A 27,220-nucleotide genomic window follows, 5' to 3' on the forward strand; every position below is an offset into this window, starting at 1 on the left:
ATGTAATCTGGCCTTTCCATTGGCTCTGCAAGGTTAAGATCAAGTTAACCACTTTAAAAACTGATATTTACGCCCTATTTCGCTCTTCTTTTGGCACCCTATCCTTGTTTTTGTGTTCACTTTTTCTATTTTGATGTAAAGCACTTTTTTCTTGTTGTGATGTAATCTGATCTGGACAAAAGTGGTTTCGATCAATAACATGACAGCAACACTGTGACCGATCTTCATCTTTTAGATTACCACAGTTAGGTGGTCTTGAAAACAGTCATACTGATGCAGCAATTACTAGACAACACTGCTCTGAATGTTTTATTGGATGTATCCATCTGGAGATAAAAGCATGTCAGAGGAAATTATTGTATGTGTAAGGCTTAATACACACCATATACAGTGCTTTACTGCCAAAAGACTACACAAGTAATAAAACCCATGTCCTTTTAAAATGACAAATGTGTCTCCGTCTGCCAAAAGAATTACACAAATTTGAGAATGCTTTGTACTCGGTCACAATGAGGTGGCAGGAGCAGTCTGTGTGCCAGCTGTACAACTGATGGAAAATTGAAAATGACAAGTTACCCTCAACTAGCTACACAAAAATAGCCCAATAAAGACAGTATGTTTCCTCTAGCAGGTCTGTTTTGAAACAACTGAACCTGAAGCTATAGCCAAAGGAATACTCCTGACCTCTAGGAAATGTCCTTTATCTGCACGCAACCTAAACATCCACGAAATTTCCCTCTGGGTTTGTAATGAGCCCTCTGGTGTTAGTCAGATCATCTTGACCAAGTCCTCTGGTGACAAGACCAAAAATAAAAAAACACCATTTCCTAGAAGGGAGTGAGCATGTGCGCATTACATGTGCAAAATTAATGTCCGGAAAGAAACAAAGTGTACTTATTTATTCAGGCAGTGAGTGTGTGTTGGGTTGTTTTTATGCAAATATGCACACTCATGCTTATGTGCTGGTGGCAATGTTCTCTGTGTCCGCAGCCTCACCATCTGTGCGCGCAGGTACATCTGTGCCTGGCTGGCCGTGAGAGTGGAGCTGGACGGGCTGCCCAGCAGAACGGCCTGCTGGGAGATACTGGTCGGCGTAGAGCTTATGCTCTGAGCTCGACTGATCAGCTGAGCTGCTGCTGGGGAGGTCGTCAGGTTGATCTAGGAGGAGAACACAAACAGGACAATTAAGTAGGCTAATTATTACACCTTGACATCATTAATATCTCAGTGGCACATCTAATAAACAAGATACAGAATCCTAAGAGCTACTGAAACCCTTTCCAGTCTGTTCAAAAGCAGCTAAGCAGCAGCACAGAGCAGCTAGTGTGGCGCTCAGTTTCCCCACAGCCACCTTAGTGCTAAAATAACCTCAGTTCAATAATAATCCAATAAACAAAGAAACTGTAGACTTAAGAAGCACATAGGAGAAAACTAAACACTTAAAACTGCACTCACCGTAGCCTGAGTTGATCCTGTTTGTTGGGATGTAGTGCCGTTCTGTGAAGAGCTTTGCCTGCCAGCTGCGATACTGGCCTATTAAAAGGTGAGAGAGAGAAATTTAACATTTCCTGGGATGTGTTTGCCCTTATCAGTGTTATCTTGACATTTTAAGAATGATTCTCTGATGTGTAGACTGTTTGCTGACCTGCTGTACAGCAGCCAGGCTCTGGAGCTGAGCAGTGCTGAGGCTGTGCTGCTGCTGGAGGGCTGCAGTTTGTAACATCAGATGCTGCTGCTGAGCAGCGTACATCTGCTGCAGGTACTGTGCTGCTGTGTTAGGTTGTCTGTGTAACGCCTGCTGGAACACCTGCATGTGCACACAGAGACAGAGCTGGTTGAGTAATGAAGTATGCACAGAAAAAGGGTTTGCATTAGGGCTGAACAATTTGTGAAAATAATCTAATTGCGATTTTTTTTCCCCAAATATTGCAATTGAATATGCAATTAATTTTTTAGGTTCCTCATTTTATGTATTGTTCAGCAAACACAAGCAATAAATCATTAGATATAATCAGCACAATATTAGATAAATAACTTAGGAAGAACTTTTGCAATTGTGATTTTGGCGAATAAAGCAAGGTTGATACATATTGCTATACAGAAGGGAATGATATTTTTTGTTATTCTCGTCTTAATTAGGAATCATATACATAACCAGGAAGAGCAGGATTTTTGCAAACTATTCTAAAAAAATTACACTTGAATGTATGCAAAATGTGTAGAGCAAAATATCTCAGCTGCAAAAAATGTATCAAACTGGCATCTTGGCACATTTCAGATTAAAGAAATACTCCACTGTCTGCGATTTGTAAATTGCAGCAGGCCATATTGCAATTTAATCTAATTTGCGATTAATTGCCCAGCTCTGGTTTGCATTTTATTCACTTAAAGGTAAAAAAGCGCAAAACAGAACACAGAGGAAACAAAGATTACAATGTACTGATAAAACCAGAGGTGTAACTCTCACCCTTGATAAAATGTTCATACAGCTCTACGAGACAGAGCCCTACACTTTTATCACAATCCAATCTATTTCACCTGTCACTGATAGAATTAATCAAAAGTGTGCCACTTTAGCACCACTGCAAGGTGCATCTTCCCCTCTGGCTCCTGCTTTCACTCTTCAAGGCCTCACCTAACGTCCTGTCCACACTATCTGACTGACTCAACATCACAGGAGTTCTAGCTAATCAGCATGGAGGCCAAAGCCATCGCCAGTGTCAGTAGAGCTAGTACTGATTTTGCTCTTTTTTGTTTAACCAGCAGTTTTGCTTTTGTCCCACTAAGAACATTTAGTCATCATAAATGCATACTCAAGCCAATTATCACTTATTGGTTACATTAAGTTCTAATAATTTGTATCATGCCAGCCATAAAAAAACCAATGCCATCGATGCTTCTGGTTTCTTTAAAGTGTAAGTAAACTCCCAGCTCAGAGCCAACTCTGCCCACTACAGATTTTTTATCAATGCACTAAAAAATGGGCAGTTTGGTACTGAAAGGAGGGAGGGGAAAAGGACAGGGTTTTCCAGATGAAGCGGGAGTGACAGTGACACAGAGTCCCGCTGCACTGCTGCCTCAGAGCAATCTTTTGAGGTAGAGGATTTTTCCCCTCCAGAGTCCCCTGGAGCAGGCTGTGGAGTGGTGGTGGATCGTGGTGGTCCTGAGAACTACCTGTTTGGGCTGTTGGCTCCAGCAGCAGCGTTACTAGGGCTGGAGCTCTCAGAGAGGCAGTGCAGGTGCAGGACAGGCAAAGCACAGTTTTAACAGTCACTTTTATTTCATCCTATACCCACATACATCACAATTCTGTTTTCCATTCACAGTTTTTGTTGAAATCTGTCATTAACATCATAAAGATTTGGATTAAATCCGTTTCTGTGGATCCATTCATGTTTGATCTCACCATCTTCAACATCTCCATACAAACTTACACTAAAGCCAGGGAGTGGCAGTTCCACAGCAAGGCAAGTTTTATAACTAGGGCTTTGCAATGAAACTTAATTAAACTGTTATCACAATATGAGCATTTGCAATATATACAATCCAAAAGTCAGAATTTATAGCAATAAGTGAAAAACATCTTATGTAGCAATGCTTTCTTCATCAGCATGTGCATATTTCATCTATTGAATGGAGGCCTGGGTTAAATGGATGTAGACAGAAGATGCAGAAGATGGCTATTGGCTACCCTGGGATTAGCCTATTTACATCAGATGCAATGTTTGCATTCATATACCTTTAACACTTGATATGACATCAGCAAATTTTGGTTGATATCATGGTTGTTAAGATGTGATCAATAAAGAGCAACATGATTCGTGAAAATAAATTTGCAGAAGGAAGTTTGGTTAAAAAAGGAAATCTTAGCCACCACACACAAAAAAAAACAAAAAACAAAACAACAAAAAAAAAAAAAACAGATGTAGGATGAAAAAGTTTTCCAAGTTGGGCCTTGTGGTGAGGTCACAACCCATGTTGGTGGGTGGCAAGGGTCCAAGTCCAGCATGGGGTTCCTTTACCTCATGTCTTTCTCCCTTCTCTTATCCCCATTTCTACCTCTATTTACTGTTGTTCTCTGTAAATAATAATGGCATAAAGGCCAAAAATAATCATTTAAAGACATTTTAAAAGTTTTAAAAGTTGAGCTTTACAAACTGAGTGAGGGGAGGGACATTGAGACATTTTGGAAGCCAACAACAACAATGAATTTGATGGGAACCAAGATTATGAAGTGGCTGTGGACTCGCTAGCCTACCAATCTGATTGGATTGACAATTTTAGAATGTAAACAAATTTGAGGGTTAAGGCATTTTTTTTAAAGGTAAAGCCAAGGGTTTAAGCTTTCAGATGCTATCATGTCCTTTTCCACTACTGAGGCGGAGAAATACACTTTTAAAGAAAACATTGAAATTCTGTGTAGTTTCGCAATTTTTTTTAAGAAAACCCTCTGGTTTTTGGAGGTTGTTTTCAAACAATATTTTAGTTTTAGACATTGTTTTATAAGTGGCCTTAGGTCCTAATGGGTTCATTTGAGCTGAATTAGCAGAGATAAAAAGTTTATGGATTTCTTTTGGATTCAGGAGGGACATGTTGCAGGCACCACTATTGTATAACCCATGAAGAGTAGCAGATAGACATAGATACTATTAGTTATGGCTTACATGCACTCGTCACCTTTTATTAATCACTATACATTTCATTATCAAACATATTTTTATGATACATGCTGGCCCAATCAAAATATGGTTCTGTTTCTTGTGTCCTAATTATTAACAGAATCAAAATTCACTGGCTTCCTTGCACATTACATTATTAATAAATCCACAACAAATCAGCTCCAACTTCACAGCCTCTATGTTACCCTTCTCATGCATCAGTTCAGGACTCAAAAAAGTTTAATCTCAAACCTTATTTATGCAAGATTTTAAAGTAACTAGAGGAGCAAAAACACATCTAAACTGTGCAATAAGGCCTTGACTGTGAACATAACAAATGGTCATAAATTGTCCTCGCTGCTGCATAGTGACATAAATAAACCCAGTCTAGAGAAAAAGTCTCACAGTTCCATAAAGTAATTATCATGGTGCTGAACCTTTGAGTCCTGGGACATGACTCCTTTAACCCCTCACCTCTGAGAGCGCTCCCTGCCTGGCTAACAGAGAATACTGACCTGAAGTCCGAAGTGTCACAGAAATATCCGTGCCTACTCTCATTGGAATGAGGCCAAATTAGCAGAGATGCTCTTCACACATTCATTCAAAGTCTCACTGCAGTCCTTTCAGCTCAGAGGGCTTCATGGTGATAATAGTGTTTGCCTTTTAACTGTCAGCGGGCCGAGGACAAGAAAAAGACAGCTGAATACAACAAAGACCCTGCTGTCAAAGCATCAGCACTTAAGTTCATGGACCTCATTCACGGCGAGGGGAAGCCTCTATGGAGACTTAACACCAGGGCAAAGGGGTCAAAAGACTAAACACTGAAGGAATTCCTTACTTCAACTTGGACTCTTCCTTAAAGTTCATGTTTTATTTAAATTTCATCCCTTCATATGTTGATAAGGAAGACAACTACTGCATTCATTTACCTCCAATCAGAAAGCAATCTAGTAATTCAAATAGCCTGGCTATGGATTCACATACACCAACAGAGGGCAGTAGAGTTAAGACACTAACTTTAGGGCCTTCTTTGAGAGCACATGGTCCTAATGTAAACAAGTCTCACAAAAAAAAACCCAAAATGTCAATAATTCTCTTAAAAAAACACCAATGAACTTACCTGCACTGTCTGCCGGTCAGGTATCCCGCTGTAAACAGATATCTGAGGCACTGCCTGTCTGCCTGCTGTAGTAGTACTACTGGAACTACTGCTAGTGTTACCACTACTACTGCTACTACTGTTGGTACTGCCAGGAGAAGTGGTAGAAGTAGTAGTAGTTGTAGAAGTAGTGTTAGAGGTAGTACTACTGCTTGAGGCTGAAGTGCTGGAGGAGGAGGAGGCGGAGGTGGAGGTGGTGGTGGTGGTGGTGTTGGCTGTGGTGGTGGTGGCTGTCCCTGCAGGGGCCCCCGGCTCACTCTCCATGGTGCCCTCTGCTCTTCTCACCTTTGAACCCCGGCTTTTCTGAATGGCTCTCCTGTGCCTGAAGAGGGAAAAGAAGAAAAGAGGAAGAGCACATGAGAAAATTCTGTAAACTATGTCCTGAGTTAAACCCGAAACAAAAAAGGAAAGGATACAATCAATGAAACAAACCCTAGCCAAATGTAAACCACATTAGGCCTGTAAAGCATGAAAAAAGGATGGAAACAGGGATCAAATTATTTATGTTGCAAAGACTACATGTCTTGCAGGATAAAAACATGTATTCAGAATTGGACAAGCTAGAACATATGGTTCCTGTGCCTTCCTGTTGGCTTTTATGCATTAAGAAGTACCTCCTGAATGTAAAATACAGCTAAAAAAAGAACTGTTTTTGACATCTCTAAACCAGGGGTTCACCAACTTTTTAAGCTCAAGACTAAAATTAGTATTCTGATCTCTCCCGGGGACAGAAACTTCCAAAAAGAATGAACTACAACAATAGTTACATGTTTATTTTGTCACCTAAAACTATTATTAAAATTGTTCACTGACTAACTTTTTCCGTGAGGAAGACGAGACTAAGACTAGTTAAAATAAATCTTTGACGATTAAAACAGATGAAAAGTAAGTTTAGTTTTGCCACAGAGACTAAAATGAGACTAAAACGTTTGTGCTAGACGACTGGATATTTGAAATCCATGACAAATCTCCACTGTGCACATTATACAAGGAAGGAACACAAGGAGGGATTGGGTAGTTCCCTTTCAAAGAATGCCAATATTTCTAAATAATTAAAGAATCCATTTTAATGTATTAGAACTTTCCATTTATTTTTCAATACGGCTGTTATAACTAGTTCAAAGAAAATGACAAGACTTGACTTAAGTAAAGACTAAAGTATAAGGAGACTTGACAAAAACTGTAGAAAAGTTTTGTCTACTTAAACTGGACAAAAACTTTTACGAATTGGCTAAATGGCTAAAATGTCACTCTCTTTCTTACCTACCCTACCATAGCCATCACAGCCCAAACAGCACTGACAGATCATTCAGCCCCCAGCCAGCATTATTCCTCCTTAACCAGATCCACTGACTGGTCTGAACTACTTCATCTGACATCTCTTTCACACTCTTGCAAAATGAATAATAATAATCCATCTATGGTAATTTATTGTACTGACAAACCTTAACAAAAAGATGCTCAAGTTGTAAATTACTAATAATGAGCTGTGAATTTTCCAGGACCAGATTATCACCAGGATAACTCCACCTATTCTACTGAAATCACATCTATGCTAATCCAAAAGACTGATTGTCAGTTGCAGTTGGACTCATCCCTTTGAATTTAAAGACTCTGCTTTAAGAGAATTCTGCTGTAGGACATGATAGTCAGCGGGGTAATGAATAACTCTTTTGAAGTCTGCTAATTTTCATGCACAAATTCATAACAGAAATACTCTAAATTTAGGGGCCTGTTGAAATAAACTTCCTCTGTATAGCTCCAAGATTACCCAAAGACACTCGGCTTCTGAAACAGCATAACTTCATTCACCAAAAGCAAAACGAGATGCATGAAGGAACAAAGCGAGTCTGTAAGTACACTAAAATGCAATTTAGGAAGCGTAAAAAAATCTACTGAGTTTAGACCACAAGGCACATTGGCTGGGTGACGTTTGTATTCTCCCCAAATTACATATACACTGGAACATTTGCATAAATAAAAACATATTCAGCTCATTTGATTAGGAAGGCTGTTAAGATATAACTACGTTCCTAAAACACTCTTAAGACAATGACACAAACACCATAAATTAATGTCAGTGGAATGAACATGGCCCTAATTATTGCTCAACCATTCAGACAGACTATATAAAATTAGCTAAACAGATGTATCAGCTAAAAAACAAATAGTAAGTCAGTTGTTTAATTTGATTTTGTCTTGTCAGTAATACAGAGGAGAAAAGAAAAAAATAAGCTCCTTCTCAAAGAGCTCTTTTAAAAGGTTTGTCTCCTGCTATCCATTAACAGAGAAGGAAGAGGTTGAGCACTCTCCAGAAAGATGAAATAGAAGAGAAATCAAACATGACAGCTGATGAGATGAAAAGAGGAAGGGAGGAAAGAAAGGCTTTTTTAAATTTGTGGAGAGACAGGACAAAGACATTTTTTTATAAAGCAATATAAACAACATTATGGAGGAAGTGGTGCTCCGATAGAACAGGAAAAGAGCTAGACCTAATCAAGAACTTGAGATGCTATTGGGTGGGGGGTGGGGGTGGGATTAGTGTGTGTGGTGGGGGCTTCAAACAGCATGACAGCTGATGTAACAGAGCTGAAAAGAGGGGCCAAAACGGGGAGGATGGAATTTCTTGCCTTGAGGTTAGAGGTGTGAGCATTAAGTTAGAAGAGGGGGGGGGTTGAAGGGGATGAGAGCCAGAGAGGGGTGAAGGTTGAGTGAGCAGGTTGAAGGTTTTTTAATGGGTTGGAGGCAAAGAGGGGGTGTGATGGAAGTAATTAAATAAGGAGTAACGCTGCAGCCATGCCTCAATTCTTAAACCATTTCCTCCTCCTCCTCATTATTCTTTAGACGGATTAGCAGTTAAAGCAAAGCTCCAAAGCACACTTTTGATACAAAGCAGACTTGAAAACAAACTGCAATCTTACTGCACCACATGCCTTGAAATGGCACATGCAGAACTGCTCCAACCTGCATAAAAGTGGGTAAACATACAAGTCTTAAAATAAGAAGAAGAGAGAAAGTTTGGCTTTCCTTTGCAGAGCCGTTAAATTCTTAAATGATTCAAGACACTTGTGAACAACATTAGTCATGCCTACATGTGTAAATATAGTAAAGGATAAAGCAGGAATTTCTAGTCATTCCATGTAAGATCAAGTCATTTCAATATTATAGCTAAATGGCAATATACGAAATTATTTTTATGTAAAGAAAAAAAAATGGTCAGCTTTGAGTAAAATCCAAATGGGCAAATGCCAAATATTATACAAGCCCTTCAATTATCAGCCAGCTGCATAATACAAACATAAATACATAGAAATAACATGAAAATAAACATTCCTTTAGTAAATAAAATAGACAAATAACCTTTCCTTCATATCTAATAACCAATTCATGTTTAATATTCCTATTGACCAAGAGATTATCTTGGGTGTCAAACAAGGCCTGGGGACCAAATCTGGCAGACAGTAATGTGGGAAAAGAAATGTATTTTTGCTTTTATTTCACATTTTCAATTTTGCATCTCACAATTATGACTTAAACTTATGATTTTGACTCTTTAATTCATATTTTGACCTTTTCAATCTCATATTTTGACCTTTGAAGTTCACAATTTAAATTTTAAGTCATATTTTGACCTTTAAAACTGATGATTTTCACTTTTTATTTCATATTTTGACTTTTAAAAGTGATTATTTTGAATTCTATCTCATATTTTACCTTTTAAACTCATGATTTTGAATTTTATCTCATATGTTGACCTTTAAAAAGTCATGATTTCTTATTTCAGATATTTTGACTTTTAAAACTCATGATTTCTAATCTTATCTCTTATTTTGACCCTTTAAACTCATTAGTTCAACTTTCTATCTCATATGTTTGCCCGTTAACATCATTTTGACTTTTAATTTTGTCTTTTTTCCATGTAAACTAATAATTTTGACATTTCATCTCAGATTTTGAGCCTTTTTACTTATCATTTTTACTTTTTTCATCTCCAAATTCATATATCATCAGTCCCAAGCTTCTTACCCATGATTCATCACTGGTGAAGATTAAGTTGACAATTATGGTTAAATTTTGACCCGGTTTGGCTCTCAGGTCAGACCTAAATTCAGAGTCCAGCCCCTGTTGTGATTGAGTTTGATACCCCTGGTCTATTGGAACATTACCATTAATAGTTCTTACTTTAAACAGTCTTTTTACAGACCATTAGATCTGCTTTCTAGGGCTGCAAAAACAAGTCAATTCAAGCCATAAGAATGGATAATTAAAAGAGCTGGAAACTTTCATTTTATTTTACACGGTTATCCCCTCACTCACTGTGATGCAGAGCTTTATATGTCACATGTATACAGTTGATACATTTTACTTCAACTGAACCTGTAATTTCAATGATATTATTTTGATTCACACAGATTATTTGGAAAGAAGTTTATCTACAACTACTCTTCTATGATGGAGAAGAGATTTGGCACCCTATAAATAGGCATTTTTAGCAAAAACTCTCCTAGAACCAAAATGTTGTTTGTAGTTGTGAGACGTTACTGGATAAAAACAGATAGCGGTGGGCTGTCAAACAGGAGAGGGGACAGATGTGTGTGGGCTGCAGGCACAGAGCGGGAGGACCGACTGAGTTTTTACATGTGGTTGTGTGTCTGTCAGTGAAGTGAGGACTGAAATGCATCAAGCAATAACAAGCTAATAATGAGTTGTTAAAGCAGTGGGTGACAAAGGTTTGTCAGATGTCATAACCGAACATGACATGAGGCTTACCTTCATGCTTTTCTATGATGTTTGCCAGAGATAGAAGAAAAAGCCTTAGTACACAGAGATAGTATTCAACTATGAGTTAAAGACCTTCATCCAAAGCCTCTCAGTAACATCACTATGATCTTAAAGGGTTCGTCTATTAGGGTAGAGTAAGGTAAGGCAAAAAAGTCTTTCACACACGTTGTAAAGCATTTATTTACAACATTAAGTTTGTCATTTAGTTTTTGAATAGTTATTGGGCACCGGTGTAGCGCAGTGGGTAAAGCAGGCACCTATATTAGGAGTCTACAGTTCTCAATGCACTGGTGACGGGATCTTTTCCTGTCTCCTTCTTCGGCTATCTTAATAAAGGCAAAAAAATCCATATAATTAAAAAAAAAAAAAAGTCATTTATTATTTAACAGCTCTGGAACGTCTGTGTTTTTTAAAATAATAAATAGGTGGAAGTTTAAATAAATTCTGATTCATCTATTAAAGGAAAAAAGTAACCAAAGTCCTTCATTGAAATAATCGTCAGTACCAACCCAAAGACCCCCGGTTTTATCTTAATGACTTTCTTCAACATTGCACTCAACAATGGCCAGATAAATATCATTTTAACCAGCGATGTAGGCTATAAGTTGGCTAAACTAACAAATCTCAACATCAAATTGACCAGCAGAAGATTTACGAGGCAGTTAAACCACTTAATCTATCATTTCTATGAACACAGGCCTGAAACCCCAAATCCCCATTAGTTTATTTCTGTAATGAAGCTTTCCACCACTAGTGGCGGCTGTAGCTTCAGTTAATGGCCACTGCCTTCCTGCCAGAGGTTTCTCCCAGCTCTTCACCAGATAGAAACATGAGAAGTTAGCAGCTGGCAAGTCGACTAGGGATTTATGATGTTGGATTTTTGCTGATACCTGTAATAAAAAAACTTTAGTCTTCAAAAACTTTAATAAATGAGGATAAATAACTATAAAGACCTTCAACTGACATAGATCTGTTGGTCCAGCCTAAAACTCTACTAGTTTATTAGTAGCCTACATGTGGCCAAAATTTACAGTTGATATACGCTAACATTCACTGCCAAAATATTGGCTGTAAATATCTGCAGAAATTCTACTATCTGCCGATACCGTTATCAGGCCGATAATATCTTGCATCCCTAATAGGAACAATGTGGTACGGCAACACTATATCAATCTGCAAAGAGAAACAAAGGCTGGCAGAGCTAGCTGCTAACTTCAGTCACACTCTACTCGGCACTCCAGCCTTACATCATATTCAAATAATTTAGCCATACAGGGAAATAGCTGCCTGTGAACATCACTTAGGTTGATAAATTACTCTTATAAACAATATTTTTTCAACCCACATCTCATTTTAAAATGTATTAAATAGGGATGTTCCAATACAATTTATTTTACAAGTTATTTAACTTTTGATAAACGGTGTCACTTTTTGTGATGACTAAGGTGTTTTAACAATCACATTCACAGAAAAACTGTCACACAGTCACTAATCTTTTCTGCTGCAGTGTGTCCTCTGGCTCTTCTACGCTGCTCTGAAAACGGTAGCCTGTGCATGACGTGCTTTCCAGCAGCAAAGAAGAACTGATTTCTGGTTTTTAGCGCTAACATTTAGCATGGATAAACAAAGTAAAATATAAAGCTAAACTTGCATAAACCTGTGCACCCGCCGATACCAATACCTGCATTTTAAGCAGTATCGGACATATTTCCAATACTGGTATTGGAATCAGAACAACCCTAGTATTAATGTATTGTAAGAACTCAATATATTGCCCAGCCCTAGTTCAAGGCAAGGAGCGTTATTTAAATAAAACAGGGATACACAGTATTATTTACATGATATCGACATCAGCAGATATTGGCTTAAAAATTTAAAGATCTGTATCACCAATATTTATAGCCAATATATCAGCCATACATGTAGGCAGTATAAATCATATGTCAAATGTACAACTGTACCATCAGGTATAGGCAGTTTCCTTGGGCCCAACACAAGCCCCAAATGTAAAACAACAACAACCAGACTGTCTGCTTCTCTGCTCCTATCTTGGCTCCATGAGCCTCTCTGACTCAGCCTTTCTTTGCACTGGAGACACTTATTCTTCTTTACAATACAAAAAAGATGCGGTATCAGTATTGCTATTGGTTAAATGACTTTGAATATATTGGCATACCAGAGACCAGCAAAAATGTGCATCCCTAGAATAAAACATGGGCATCACACCTAAGTCAACCTCAAAAATGGAGAATTTTCTGACAGTAATTCAGCAGAGTAAAAATACTAAAATTACATAAAAATACATACTCTCCAAAAGACAGATATTGCCTGTTTGATTTCAAATTAAGGTCAACTTATGTTATCATTGCAATTTTTGATTAGTAAATACAACTGAATTGCTAAATGCAACAATGAAAATAAAATTAAACATAAAACACAAACTATTGTTGACATTCAAGGATAAATCTTAAATGTTATTTGAACATGAAATGAAATCATAAGAATAGACTTTGGGAATATCCAAAACAAAGACATTTCCAAGTCCGAAACAGAACACATTCCACTCAGGGGAATAAAACATAATCAAGCAAACTGTAGAAATGGATTTCTTATGGCCCTATAGCGGAAACCAAGTCAGGCAAAAAATGCCTTCTGGTTGTAAACAAAGCAGCACTCCTGCCAAAGCTGGCCTGCCCCGTATGCAGTCATTAGCCTACATCCCAGTCTGTTTCCCATCGCCTCCTCATGTGAGGAGAGGGGAGGGAATCCCCTCTGGTAATGATGCCTTCAGACCCTGTCTTTCTGAGAGGAGTCAGCCATCCATCAGTGAAGGGGTGCATTGGAGAGCACCCCCCACTCCAATCCTTCTTAACCCCCTACTTCCACTTCCACAACAATCATGCTTTCAGTCCTTTTTTGGGGGGCAAACCCCAGTGCTCGTGGTAAGTGGTGAAGCCAGTGTGTCTGAGAGCACATCAAAGCAGCTTGAGCAGCCTGCATACATCGCAAAGAGCCGGTCAACAGCATAACAACACATTTTCAGCACTTTGCGCCCATCACAAGAGAGCATATTGATCCTCTCATGCTGGCATTACAAGACCACAAAAAGTGTCTGTGAGATTTGAGCGTAAAGATTTGCATAGCCTGCAGGAAGATGAGAGCTGTTAGGAGACTGTCAGACAGACTGGCTGTCTCTGTAGAGCTGAGATCACAGAGAGGAAGTGCAGGAGCCTCCATCAGTGTCCAACCTCCAGTCTACAGTCCAATGACCCACATTTAAAACAGAAAACACACACATCACAAGTCAGCTGCACGAATCGATTGGTGTGTGATAATGGCTCTAATAGCCAGAGATCCACTGAGAAATGCATGTCTGTTTGTATGTTTGTGTGAGTGTGGAGGTGGGACTTTGCTGCTGAGACAAAGCCCCCTAACCCTGATGCTCCTACCTCCTCCTGCCCCCCCAACGCGATGCAGGGGTATGGTGCCCCATCCCCCGGGAGTGTGCGGTCCTCCTGCAGGATGCTGCTCTTCTTTGTCTGCCTGCCTTCCTGACTGACTGGCTGAGTGACTGAGTGAATGACTGAGCGTGTGCGAGCGTGTTTCTATCCAAAACCCCCTCAGCCCCTCTCGTCTACCCCCAACTCGCAGCGAGCTCGTCGTCCCAGCATCAACACCCCACTCCACCAACCAGGCCGCGGCCTGCCTCCTGATTATGTGGTATCCTAGCGACAGCCAACGGGGTGCCTATGGAATCCCCGTGCAGAGCAGCATGCTGATTGGACAACAGGATCCTCTCTAATGAAGATGATGGTAATGATTTTACGCCGTGCCTCCCCTCCCCCCTCTGCTGCTGCCTGAATACTGAATTTTTTAAAGATGCATGGACCTTCCAACACAAGCTTGTTTTCTGAAATCCAAGGTAATGATGTATTCCATGAAAATGACAGCTCAGCTATAGCATTCTCTTTATTTTGTGAAGGCTGGAGGCTTCATTTCCCATTCAGTGTTTTAAATTGCACTGTCTGCTGGTCCACATCATCTAACCATTTATAGGAGGCATCATTTCCACCCTTATCCTTCACCTCTGAGTGGGCCAATTTTGTATCATAACACTCAGCCAAGGACAGGAGCAGTGATTTATGTCCAGACTGAACATCTAACCCGCTATCTTACTAGAAGGACAGTAATCGTTGTCAATTTTCTGGAAAAAAGGACTAACACTGAAGGTTAAGAGTTTTCAAAAAAGAAAATAAAGAAAGAGACATTGTCGCTTAGAAGATTCCCATTAGCCAGTCATTGCCTGTTATTTGAGATTTGTTTGACTAAATCTGAGATAATTTATCATAATCCTGCTGAAACAGCACCATTAAATCCCTAACTCAACAAATCACAATCTAATAAGGCTAGCCAGGTCGCAGCAGGAAAGCGTCTCACCAGTTATTTATAGCAGCGACTGAAATGAAATGCAAAACAAAAGAAGTAGAAAATTGTGATCCTGTCATAAAAGTGAAATGGGATAGCTTTGCAGTTGAATGCAAACCCCCCTTTAATGACAGCTGAATTCATTTACGTGGGATAGGGCAGATAAAACCGGAGGATAATGGCATACTTATGGTCTGCCCCACCACATTAACACACCACCCAACTGTCTGGCTGTATGAAATGTAGCCATTTGAATCGTTTGTTGCTGCAATGTGGTATTGATTGGGGCCAACCATGCATGAACCTCATTGATTATTATCTTCTCATTAGCATATAGATTAGCTGGCGGTGCAGCCAGGAACGCAGGCCCGGAGTGTCGTTCTTGGCTAACAGAGCTGTGAGTAGCAGATGGGGGTCAAAATAAGAGGGAAGGAAAAAGCAATGTGCTGGCTCATTTTGGTATGGGCTGCTTGATGATGGACTTTTGAATCTTAAAGAGGGGGACTTCTGAACTGCTGTGATATCCTAGAATAAACAGTGAGCAACCCCAATGAAGGGAGGTGTAAGAGGCGGTCCAGCGAGGGGCTTAAAGCAAATAGACTCCGCCTACTGTTCAAAGGGCGTTCAAGCTCATTATTCTAAATAACTCTGATGCTCTGCGAGCTTAAAATTACAGAAAAGATGTTACAAGCTGGATTCCTTCATGAAAGACAATGACTGCTGACGTAAGAGTTAGCTTGAAAAATATAAAGTATTAACTAAATATTCATGACAAAAGTTAAATAAAAGATTAGTGTAACACATAAGAACATATTTGACAAAAATAAACAACAGTTTCAATGTAAACATCCCAAATTACTCGGCCTTTGAGAAGCTGAATATATTCATTAGCGTTGTTTGTCTGGTTTCAATTATCGTTTGATGAGTACCGCCTACTTATGTTCACACAGGGGAGATGCAACATCTGCCTGCCAGAGACTCATCAACTTTTATGAACACAATTGAGCGTTCTAGCATTTTCTCTTTCTTTAGTAAGTGCCAGATCTGCCATTCAGTCTTTATTGACTACTATGACTAGGCCTTGGAGGAGACTGAAATTTCTGCAATGTATGAGCAACACTGCAGCACCACATTTTTTAAGCAAGCAACAAAATATCAACCATGTCTTATAGGTACCAAACCATGTATCCAATTGACGGAAAATTTTAATGACTGCACAGTGAGTAGCCTTTGCTTGTGTTTATTAATATGCTATTGTAATGACTTTTGGTTTTGGACCACTGATCATTCAAAACAAGCCAGCTAAGATGCTCTGATAAGGCGACTACTCGGGTTGTACAACTGAATTTTAATCACAGTCACAATTTTGGCCTTCCTATGATCAAAGGATCATGACTGATGGTAATTATTTATATTTAAAACATAATCTTAAAAAGTCAGATTAATCTTAAATATTACATCTATTTAGATGAATTTCGAGTTGAGGATGAATACGGAGTCGCTCTGATGACCACACAACAGTCACAGAGTGTCAGAAAATAGAACTTTAAATTCACAAGAACCTTAGCCATGCTTAATATAAAATATCCTGCACTGTCTCTGCCTGTGCATAGCTCTACTGTAGCTCATATACTGCAGGACAGCTCACTGTGGTATAAGGCCTCACCTTAAATGCACATTTACACTAATTTATGTAAATTATCTTAAATGATCTCATCTACCTCATGTAAATTTGCCCACATCCTTGCATATTTTATACTTCTGATCATGTCTAGTCAGCATTCTTGCACCCTTTGCACATCTTGCAACCATACTATCTACGCACGCGGATACTGTAAGTATATATTAGAAAAATATCAAACAAGCTCTTGTTCAAATCTTACTTTTTCATTCTTTTTTCAGTTTTATTTATTCTTTACATTTAATGTTTAATTTCTGTACATTGAGGGCAAAGCTAACTGGAGTCAAAGTCCTTGTATCATATTTGGCCAATAAAGCTGATTCTGAGTTGTCCTGTTGTCACAATAATGGAATTTGAATTTTGAAGCGATACCAGTAAAAATACAAAGTATGGCTACCTATCGATACAAGGACAAGACAAATTACCCTCTAGGAACCCAAAACTGGCTTTTTTAGTCATGTTTTTCTTTTAAACCTTTACATTATAAAGGGTCACTTCATTTACCAAAACTATACACACAAATATTTGGAATGAAATGCAAATAAGTACGTTTTTCCTAAAGAATAATGCATAAAAAACATTAATTGAATAATCCAGAAGAGGTGTATGCAGTGATTCTGTTTCCTGTCTGGATTTCTTATTTAGGACACTTTAAAGGAGTCAGTGTTTGTGCAGGGATATGAAGTTCAGCTGACAGCCTGCAGCTTGTGACTTAGAAAACAACTTTGCCATGACTGTCCTCAGCTCTATCTGTTGGCGCCATTCACACTTGCCACAGTCCTCAAGCCCCAATGGAATGAACCTCAATCCTGATGCTGGTTGGCACATGTCCTTCCCTATTCTCTTTGCCTATACTTCCTCTTTCTCTTTAGCTATCCTTTGAAAATAAAGGCAAAAAAGATCTCAAAGTGTGCATTGTGTTTAGATGATAAAGGCACTTAAAAAAAACTTCTTTGTCCACTACTTAGTAAAATAATCACTGTAATATGTGAGAGATGATGGAGTAGTGGATGGGACTGTGATTCAAGTGTGACTCAAGCAACAATCAAACAAAAGCCCACACCTCCCTTCACATTTGTGAGGAAGTGTTGACAAGTTTAAGTTCTTTAGAGCATAACCACTGTGAAACAATGAGAAAATAGCATGTTATTCCTGCACCATTGGTTTGTTTGTAACTAGCAGCACCCATCCTCTCTACTTAATCTCTACGTTGATCACCCTCCGCTGCACGCCATCTCTCTGTCCTCGCAGAAGCTTTGGGCTGTATATCTGTTTTACTTTCACAGTATCACAGTACTCATTTTTTACATTATCTTGTTTTAAACTCCATTTGTACTGGTTAATAGAATTTAGGTGTTGTCTTTTTAGCGTTATGTATTCATTCTCTCTTTATTTTGTAACCCACTGTGCCATTTAATGCTGTTGAATTTTGTACATTTTACGAACTATGTTTACTCAAAGGCTCAACTAGGGACAAGAGCTGGATATTAACAACCACTATAAACTCTGTATAGCACACCAGCTTCATGTTCTGTAATGGAACTGCCAGTTAAGCAAACTTAAATTCAACTTTTGACAACCTTATTCATTTTAGCTTGAAAAATGACTGAAACATCCCAATCCCACTGTGATTTCAATCGATCAGTCTTAATCAATAAACAACCCTTAGATGCACCTATGAGTAAGCACAAGTTATCCAACCATCCAAATCTCAGCTCAGCAGACAGCAATACTCATCATCCCCACTCTGGTTGATTCGTAATGGATGACAAGGCCTGCCCTATGAACTCTGACTGTAAAAGTCTGCCCCAGCATCCTTTGCTCTACAAGCAGCGCTTCCTCTGTGATGCAGGGGTCATCCCTTGAGGACGATGATTGCTGATGAGTCTTGTCCAAACAGCAAACAGGCCACTGCCTTTGTTAGAGAGTGTGTAAGACAGAGATACCCTCTGATCCTGAGGCCAGATTGGTGGGTCGCTGTAATTGAGACATCTGACTCAGATGGACTCTGCCTTCCACAGCTGAGTAGACCAGCACAAAGACACTCTGGCTGCTTTCCAGGTTAAGTGTGCTGAGCGTGTGTGCACCATTCCAGCACACGTAGCCTCACGCTGTGAACATACAAAACACTTTCACTTGACCTTCCCCTGCAGGCTGTGGTCCATGTTTTTATGTTCAGACACATTTAGTGAGGCCCCTTTAGCCTTGGAGGTGCAGATTGCTCCATGAGATGCTAAAAATCCCTCGGACTGCTAAGAAATCTCAAAATAAACATGGGAGAGGCACTCAGACAATTAGAAAGAGAGACAGGGAGAGCGGGCAGCAGTCTGACAAATAAATTCAAGGTTCTCCCTCTGATCTATAAATACCACAGTTAAATAGTTCTGGCAAAGCTTGCAGATTAGAAACTGGCTTCAATCCAGGCTTTCAATCAAAAAGCTGTCTCTGAGGAATCACTCTCAGGCGTCAATCACACCAAGATGAAAAAAAATGAAATAGGTCAGGTATGAGCCGAGATGAGTAGCAGCAGAAAAATGTAGGGCTATACAAGAAACAGGCTTTTCATTTTCAATCCAAGCCAGAAGAGGACCAGCCTAAAATCCAAAGTTCATTCAAGGACAACAGAGAAGATTCTGGGTCACGGGAGGCAAACTACTCCAAGAAGTAAGAGGAAAGTAGTTATTTTGATACTTTCGAAAGACGTATTCTCTACATATATTCTGATGTACTGAAAGGAAAACCGCGATTAATCAAGGTCCAAAGTTAGTGTGCTAATTTTTTATTGTGATTAAAAGCATAATTTATTGTCCCTCTCAGCACACTTGGCTAAGCCATGTCAGCTTCTCCCTTCCACCACAGTGATGTAAAATACAGTAAGCCCACTTCTGGTCCTTGTGTCTCATTCACACAGATTTAACTTTAGTATTCACTTATTTCCTTTTTAACACATAAGAACTTTCTTTTCCACAGATAAGTCCATGATATAATCTGTGATCTACCTATAAAAGCAGGTCTGTATCCAAACAGGAAGTCAAATATCCTTAGTTTAGGACAGGGATGTCAAACTGAATCACAGCAGGGGCCGAACTGAGAATTTGGGTCCAACCTGAGGGCCAAACAGGGTCCACAATTAACCATAAACTGTAATCCTTATTTTCACCAGCAATGAATAATGGGGGAAAAAACTTTGGCACTGATAGTAAATGATTATGAGATTGAAAAAAGTCAAAATGATAAGTTTAAAGGCTCAAAATCTTTTAAAAGGCAAACATATGATATAGAATGTTGAAATCATGATTCTTCAGGGTGAAAATATGAGATAAAATTCTAAATTATTGGTTTAAAATGTCAAAGCGTGAGGAAAAAACATTTATATTTTGAGCTTTAAAAGGTCAAGTAAGGAATTAAAAAGGTCAAAACATGAGAAAAAATACAAAATCATGAGTTTAAAAGATCAAAATATTACTTAAAATTTTAAAATTGAGGATCTAAAAGGTCAAAAATAAGATAAAATGTCAACGGTGTGAATTGAAAAGTTTAACATGCGAAATAAAAAGTCAGAACCATAACTTTGTGTCATAACTGTGAGATGCAGAATTAAGAATATGAAAACAGAAATGTATTTAACAACATTCCTGACTTTTTATCTAATTATTTTAACTTTTTACTTTTTCTTATTTTTATGACTTAACAAGGGTATTTTAAATAATCAAGGTTAAGTTTATTTTTTTTCTAAACTGAAGGAAATCTGCAGACCTCAAACCAGTGGGCCAGTTTTAATAAAAATATGATCTGGTGGGCTGGGTATAACTGCACCACGGGCTGGATTTGGCCCCCAGGCCTTGACTTTGATACCCCTGTTTTAAGATAACAGAAAATCCAAAATGACACAAAAACAGCTTTTTACGCACATAAATGGAATCTATAAATGCAATAAAAGGGTGCAGTTAATCATGATAACCATAATGTTAGTCTTTTGACAGCCTGAATTACAATATATATATATGATATTAGCCAATGACCTTTGCAAAAAACTCGAATACAGTCGTTTCAGCTGATCCTGTTTTCCATTCTAGCACAACACATCGCTATGACTCCCTCTCATCTCCACTAACTGTGCTGGTTGGTGCACACGACTAGAAATCTCTACCATGTTTGTACCTGTATTCCATGTAATCACCAAAAGTCACAGGTGTCTGACTTGATGTGATAAACACAGTCACTGATTATTTCACCTAGGGAGAACATGTGGCATTTGTTCAGGAAAACCATTTCAAAACATCCTTGTTGTTGCATGTGGTTTGATCTTTAAAGAGATCCTCTGTGACATGCTGATTGTCAACAGTTGATAAAAAGCTTCTTAAGCAACAAAAGGCAACTCTGCTCCATTCAGTCCCACAGCAGTATCCTAAATGCCGACTTCTTCCATTAAAGCCTAGCTTGTATTGTCTTATCTTGGCATAACTTATATTGTCTGAAAAACTGAGAACATATTTGCGCTCTTATTTACAAATATAGAGTCCGACAGTGAAATCAGAACAGCATACTTAAGCATAATTTGCTGTGATTCTGAAAGCACAAGTTAATTATTTCTGAGCTGAAGCTCACTTTTTCATATGGTATGACAGAGATATTTGCTCTAACTGCCTGAAACAGGCAACTTGCTTGTATGGGAGCACATCTGACAAAGATCTTGCCAAAGAAGATATGCCAAGGTATGTTCCATTTTCTTTTTGCAAAGTGAAAACATCATGTCTCTTTGAGAGAGATCGTAATTATCACTAACACATGTGACTGTGAATGTAGAGTGGGCATAGATAAGAAAGTACAGCAGCCATCTCTCATGTAAATGATCACAAGGCTCAAAAAACGTGACAAAGCTGTGTGGCTGTCAATCTCTTGTGACACAAACAAATCAGAACATTCTGATATGTAGGACTGCTCTATTTATTTGAATAAATGCTTCATGCTAAAACAGGTGCCAGCTATAATAACAGACGTGAAAGGAAAAGCCTCTATGTATTCTCCTAGGTTGTGTGATCTTTTTCATGTGCAATATATCAGTGCATTAAAGGTAACGATGCAATTGATTGGACTTTTGACAGTATCCAATATGTGGATAATTCCAAACTCATTTTGAAATTGCTCCTGTATTAGTATGTATCTTTTCCTCTTACAGTGATGGCCTATTCATTTCAGAAACAGCCATAAAACAAGATAAACTGATTTTATGATAAATGACATTTTTCTCAAATAAAGACTTCTTCACTGTGGGTAAATCTGTCAAAAAACAATGGATCTGTATCTCTTCTGTCTCTCAGCTGTAGAAAGCAGGGACCCCAGGTTTGGCAGGGTGCAGAGAACACACTACCATGACTTGGTACCAGATTTAGGCAAGAAAATAAATGCTTGGACTGGAAGAAAAGATTAAAATGTGAGGACTTTTTGTGGACTAACACTAGACTAAAATGTTTTGAATTTTTGTCGACTATAACTAGACTCAAACTAAAAAAGGTAGAAATTACTAAAATGTGATTCAAACTAAAAGACATTTAATTTAAAGATTTAAACTAAGACTAAAATTGAAAATAGCTGCCAAAATTAACACTGATAGAGAGTACAAAGTGGGTGAGAGATACTGGTATGGATCAGGTTACTCCTATACATTTACTAAAGGGAAGATGGTGGTGTCTAAGTGTCTGTGCCGTCTTTATTTAACCTGTCCTTGTTTTACCTGTAGTAAAAGTTTGTGTCTATATTGAGAGCAATGTAAGGCAAGAGTCAAATTCCCAGGATGTGTTCAATTATGACAAAAATCATAACAGCCATTATTCTGACTGATATTGAGATCACAGATAACATGATTACTCATTGCTTTTACAACATCTACATGACATGCATCTGTTGAACTTAAACACTCTTATCACCCAGAACACTCTGAAAAATAGGTCCTAAATGAAAAAATATTAATCTTTTTGAAGTAAGGGTGCAAGATGTACTCATGTGGCGCCAGTGCCAAAATGTGGAAAAATGTTAACGACACAACAGGCAGCAAAGTAATTGCTTGATCTTGATTAGCTTGTTTTCATGATCATTGGAAGCCACAGTCATAATTGAAATTCCATTAATGGCTCATCTCTAATGTGTCAATGTAGTTGGCCGATAAAACAGATTCTAATCTTGAAAAGAGTCCTTCTATTCCACTATAACAGTCTGCAATGCTAATAAATAGATGAAGGAAGAATCCCCCTGCAATTAACCTATTTAGATTAGAGGAAATTCTTTGAGATTCTTAACTATGCCTGGTGCTAATTTATATTCATAGAATGAGCAAAGAATCTGCTATAATCTAACCCTCTTAATACTGCAGATAATGAGAAGGAGTTGGGTACCTGAGGCAGCTATTGTAGGTGTGAAAGACCTGTGGCTGATGCGGCATAATCAGTATAATAGTAATATTGTCCAGTGCTGTGAATAGGAAGTCTTATCAGCCCTAATTGGCTGTAGGATGTACAAATTACATAGGCAAACAATGACAATTAATCAGAAGTCATTTCAAAGAGTTACAGCAAAGAGAAAGCTTAATATTGTTCCACAGGAGTGGGAAGTGATTGAAAACTTTTCAGCAAAGTGTAATTACAGTGGTGTTAAAGAACAGTAGACTTCTGCATCTCCCATCTAGCCATGACAGGAGATTAAAGTTTTTAAAAAGTAGGAGTATTTCAGTGAACTGTGTCCTTAATATGTGCAAGCAGCTTACTTCAGGCTGTCCAAATAGAAGCATGATTAAAGTGCAGCAAACCCTCAAAAAAGGAATGTTTCTACATTTCTACAAACTGCTACAGAGCAAAACAAGCAAGTGTCTGCCGGCCAAACTATTTTTTAAAACAAGTGTGTGACAATAGATGCAATAAAACTAGTGTCAAAACTGGCAAAGCACTTCGGGGATGGAGATATGTTCATACCAGCCTCACTAGGGATTCATGCTCGCTGTTCTTCTTCTGGGTGATTTTCTGCAAACACTAGTGTATACCACACAGTGTTTCCCCTACCATTCTATGAAGGGGGTGCCCCACCCCCCTTGAACGTTTAGTCAATCTTATTTAATTGTATTTTCTATTTAGTGCCAGATCACAACAGAAGTCATTTAAGGATACTTTCCCTACAGAGCAGGTCTCTACCTGGTCCCTTTATTAAACAAACTAAATAGCCTTATGTTATTTATCTTGTTTACATGAATGTATTTAATTTCTGAGTCCTGGTTTTCTGCTCATTCCCCCAGACTCCATGACCAGAGCTGAGCAAACCCACAACTGGCGATATTTATGGTTGTTATTTACACTCATAGATAAACCTCGTCCACATGCAGATTACGACAGAACCTCTTCAACCTTTATAAACAACATTGACAATAGATCACACAGGCATAGAGACAACAGGAGGAGACTGAGACATGCAATATGTGTCCGTAGTAATAGTAAAGAGAGAGAAAAATAGTAGATAAAGTCAGTGGAGGACAATCAGTCATCATAAAGAACATTTACCAAGATACATAATCTTATCAATTACAAATATGTTACATGTTACAATAAATGGTTTCCTAAATAGTTTTTTGAGTCGTTTATTTGTTAGATCTTTCAGATGTCAGATTCATTTGCATGTGGGGAGGCCTTTTTGACAGCATAGGTCAACTTTACACTTAATATTGGTCTGATACAGCCCTAAAGTTACTCCTGATGTGGCAGGAAGGCAAAAAAAGTTCAATTCCAACCCTGTCATTCATACATGCATAGATAGACAGATGCACCCCCCCCCCCACCCCCCCAGTGTGGCCATTTGCCCCAGACCATAGACCAGCTGAGGTTTCATGCCTGTCATTTTGGTTCAGACCAAACAGGTGTAAAAGCACCCTTAAATCTGTTGTATTTGTTTTTGTTGTTATTGTTGCTCTGTTTGTTTATCTCTACTCATCTCTTTCTTTCCATATCTTTTGCGATCCTCTGTCAAATCCAGACATAGTTGTGGCAGATGGATTTTCAACTTTAATCTGGTTCTGCTCAAGGTTTCTGCCTGTTTAAAGGTAGTGTCGCCCAATTTTTCACAGTGATGTTGTCATGGTGAATGAACACTGGGTCTCTGGGAACAATATAAATGTTTTATAAGTGCCTTGACGTAAGCTTGGTTGTGAATTGAGATAACAGTTATTGTTATTTATTAATTGAAAATAAGCTTTCAAAGCATGAAACATGTAAAAGAGACTTTTAAAAAAGCCAACATCTGGTAAATATAAAAACTAGCTTTTGGTATAAAGCAAAAAGTAGCAAAAACTGATGCCTGAATTCTGAAAAACTGCACTATGGGCCCTTAATATCTTCTTAATGGCCAAATTATCACAAAAACAAACTGACAAGTGATTGATAGATTATTGAAGCAACTGCTGGCTGTAGCCCAAGCTAGTACAATCAATAAACACCATACACTAAATCTTATGTCTGTCGAGACCGTATGGGCTAAAAGCAGGAACACACGAGGAAGGCTTAACCATTGCTATGCTTATATTTTGACCATATTCGGGTCACTGGAGGGCCAAGGTAACACTTTTAAGCTCTAGTGAAGCATTGGGGCCATCCTCTTTGATGACTTACACTTGTCAAAATAAGCTACTCCTCCCCTGTGTCAGGGGGTCATAACCTAAGGGATCAGAGTTCTTCAAGAGAGCACCTGGCTAACTTTAGCAAATAATTTTAAGACGACATAGAAAAACAGAATAACTAAAGAAAAGATGTTAGCGCTACCCGGAACAATTTATCAAGCACTTATTTTCATTCATAGCTTTATTTTTCTCGATGGTGAATAACTGACTCTGAATTCCGTTACAGCAGTGGCTAACGTTAGCTGTACTTGTGTTGTTGTTATTCGTGACCGTACTTCTGCGTTTTGATGAAGCTAAAGAGGCTCTGCAGGCTAAACTTAGCCGTTAAAACTGCCGTGAAGGTTAGCAAGCAAGCTAGGAAAAAAAACAGAAACAGTGTTGTTTTGGGGCCCCATGAAGACGTTAGCTAATGCGACCGTTTAACCTCACGCGTTCCGACACACACAAACACAGTCCCTCGTGCCAATCGTGACACCGCGTGCCAAGAAAAAAAAAAAACAAACAAGACGTCGCCTTACCGTCACCGTAAGCCCTGTAGCCTCGCTCCTCTTTCTGCCCGCTGTCGCTTGTTGTTTTTCCTGTTATTCTACACCATTTCTGGATGGTGGCTCTCTCTGTATCCTGCAGGCTCAGTGCAGACCAGCAGCAGCTAAAGAGCAGAGCAGGGGTGGGCCAAAGCAACTCTTTTCATTTGCATTCCAAACTGGTAACATGACGCGATTCTGACCAATAAGAGCGTAGTATGATAACTGGACCCGCCTCTTCTACTGTCCATCAACAGACCCCCCAATCGCCCCGCCTCTTCTTGTCCTCTGCTCCATGCGCCTGTCAAGTGGCGACCGCTGTCCTTATCTCCATGGTAACAAAAGGCTTTAACTCGTTTGGCCTGGGTTTGCTCAGAAGCTAAGCTAAAGTTTATAAATGTTTCTGTATTTTTAAAATATTTATTATTCGTTTATTGAGTTTAAGGATGACTATAGTGAGGTTAAAACGCTCTGTAATAATTTTAGGGGTTTAGGCTTGGGACATGCACCTATCACAGAAACTTCCCTACACATGAGTAGGCTATTTGCTATAAATGTAGAATCAAATTATCTGAAATATGTTTTTGTTTTTCATGAGAAATTAACTAAATATTGCCAAATATGTCTTTTTTTTGTTTCTGGACCAAGGGCTGCACCTTTTTGGTAGAATGGCCCACATATAACATTTACTAACACACGGATGTGCCACAAAATACAAAAGTGAATAATAAATTCTCATATCATATCTCATATCTCCTGAATATCCTTTTTGTGTTTTCTCCCTCTGTTGCATTCATCAATCTTTCCGCCTTTGACAGAGAAATACAACCTTGAAATGTATTCCATTCTAATGAAAGTTAGTGTAGACTAATTTGTACCACATGCAATAAGCAATATACTCACTTTTTACTCATAAACTGTTGTTTTATTTCCAAAATATGCCCAGGCTGTGTTAAATGATTAAACAATAATAATGTCCCAATGTCCTTATACAAGTATTTGCTGTTTAGCGGTGTTGTAGAGTGTTACTTTTGATAAAACTTGTCATAATTGCATGCCATATAAAAATACAAGTGTTACTAAGCATAAAATAAACAAGTTTCAATCATAAAATTGGAAGAGTTTTAGTACCTAGACCAGTTTTGTGTAAAGATGGGCTGTAGCATTTTGGTTTGAATGGCGGCCCGTTTGAAAGGACACTAACAACTGCAATGAGCTTTTGTGACCTCAAGATGGCAGACAAAGTTTCCACGAATGAGGCTAGCAGGTTTAAGTACAGCAAAATTTAGAGTAATGGCCACAGACTGTAGAAAGAATAAGACAAAGCCTGTGTGACAT

The 27,220-nt window shown here is 38.6% G+C and overlaps 1 protein-coding gene across 2 annotated transcripts in view; it reads right to left on the reverse strand.

Annotated features, from left to right (window-relative positions):
• The window catches only part of phc2b (polyhomeotic homolog 2b (Drosophila)), a 74,081-nt gene extending 48,078 nt beyond the window's left edge, over nt 1–26,003 (reverse strand). For both annotated transcript variants that reach the window (XM_041781434.1, XM_041781428.1), the window contains exons 1-5: nt 25,877–26,003; nt 5,779–6,139; nt 1,646–1,807; nt 1,456–1,533; nt 997–1,158 (exon numbers count right to left, since the gene is read on the reverse strand). In XM_041781434.1, the coding sequence (XP_041637368.1) occupies nt 997–1,158; nt 1,456–1,533; nt 1,646–1,807; nt 5,779–6,081 (705 nt within the window). In that variant the 5' untranslated portion in view covers nt 6,082–6,139; nt 25,877–26,003. The remainder of the gene's footprint in view (nt 1–996; nt 1,159–1,455; nt 1,534–1,645; nt 1,808–5,778; nt 6,140–25,876) is intronic.
• Nucleotides 26,004–27,220: the final 1,217 nt, after the last annotated feature.

This window comes from Cheilinus undulatus, linkage group 3, assembly GCF_018320785.1.
Source record: "Cheilinus undulatus linkage group 3, ASM1832078v1, whole genome shotgun sequence".
NCBI classification, from domain to species: Eukaryota; Metazoa; Chordata; class Actinopteri; order Labriformes; family Labridae; genus Cheilinus; species Cheilinus undulatus.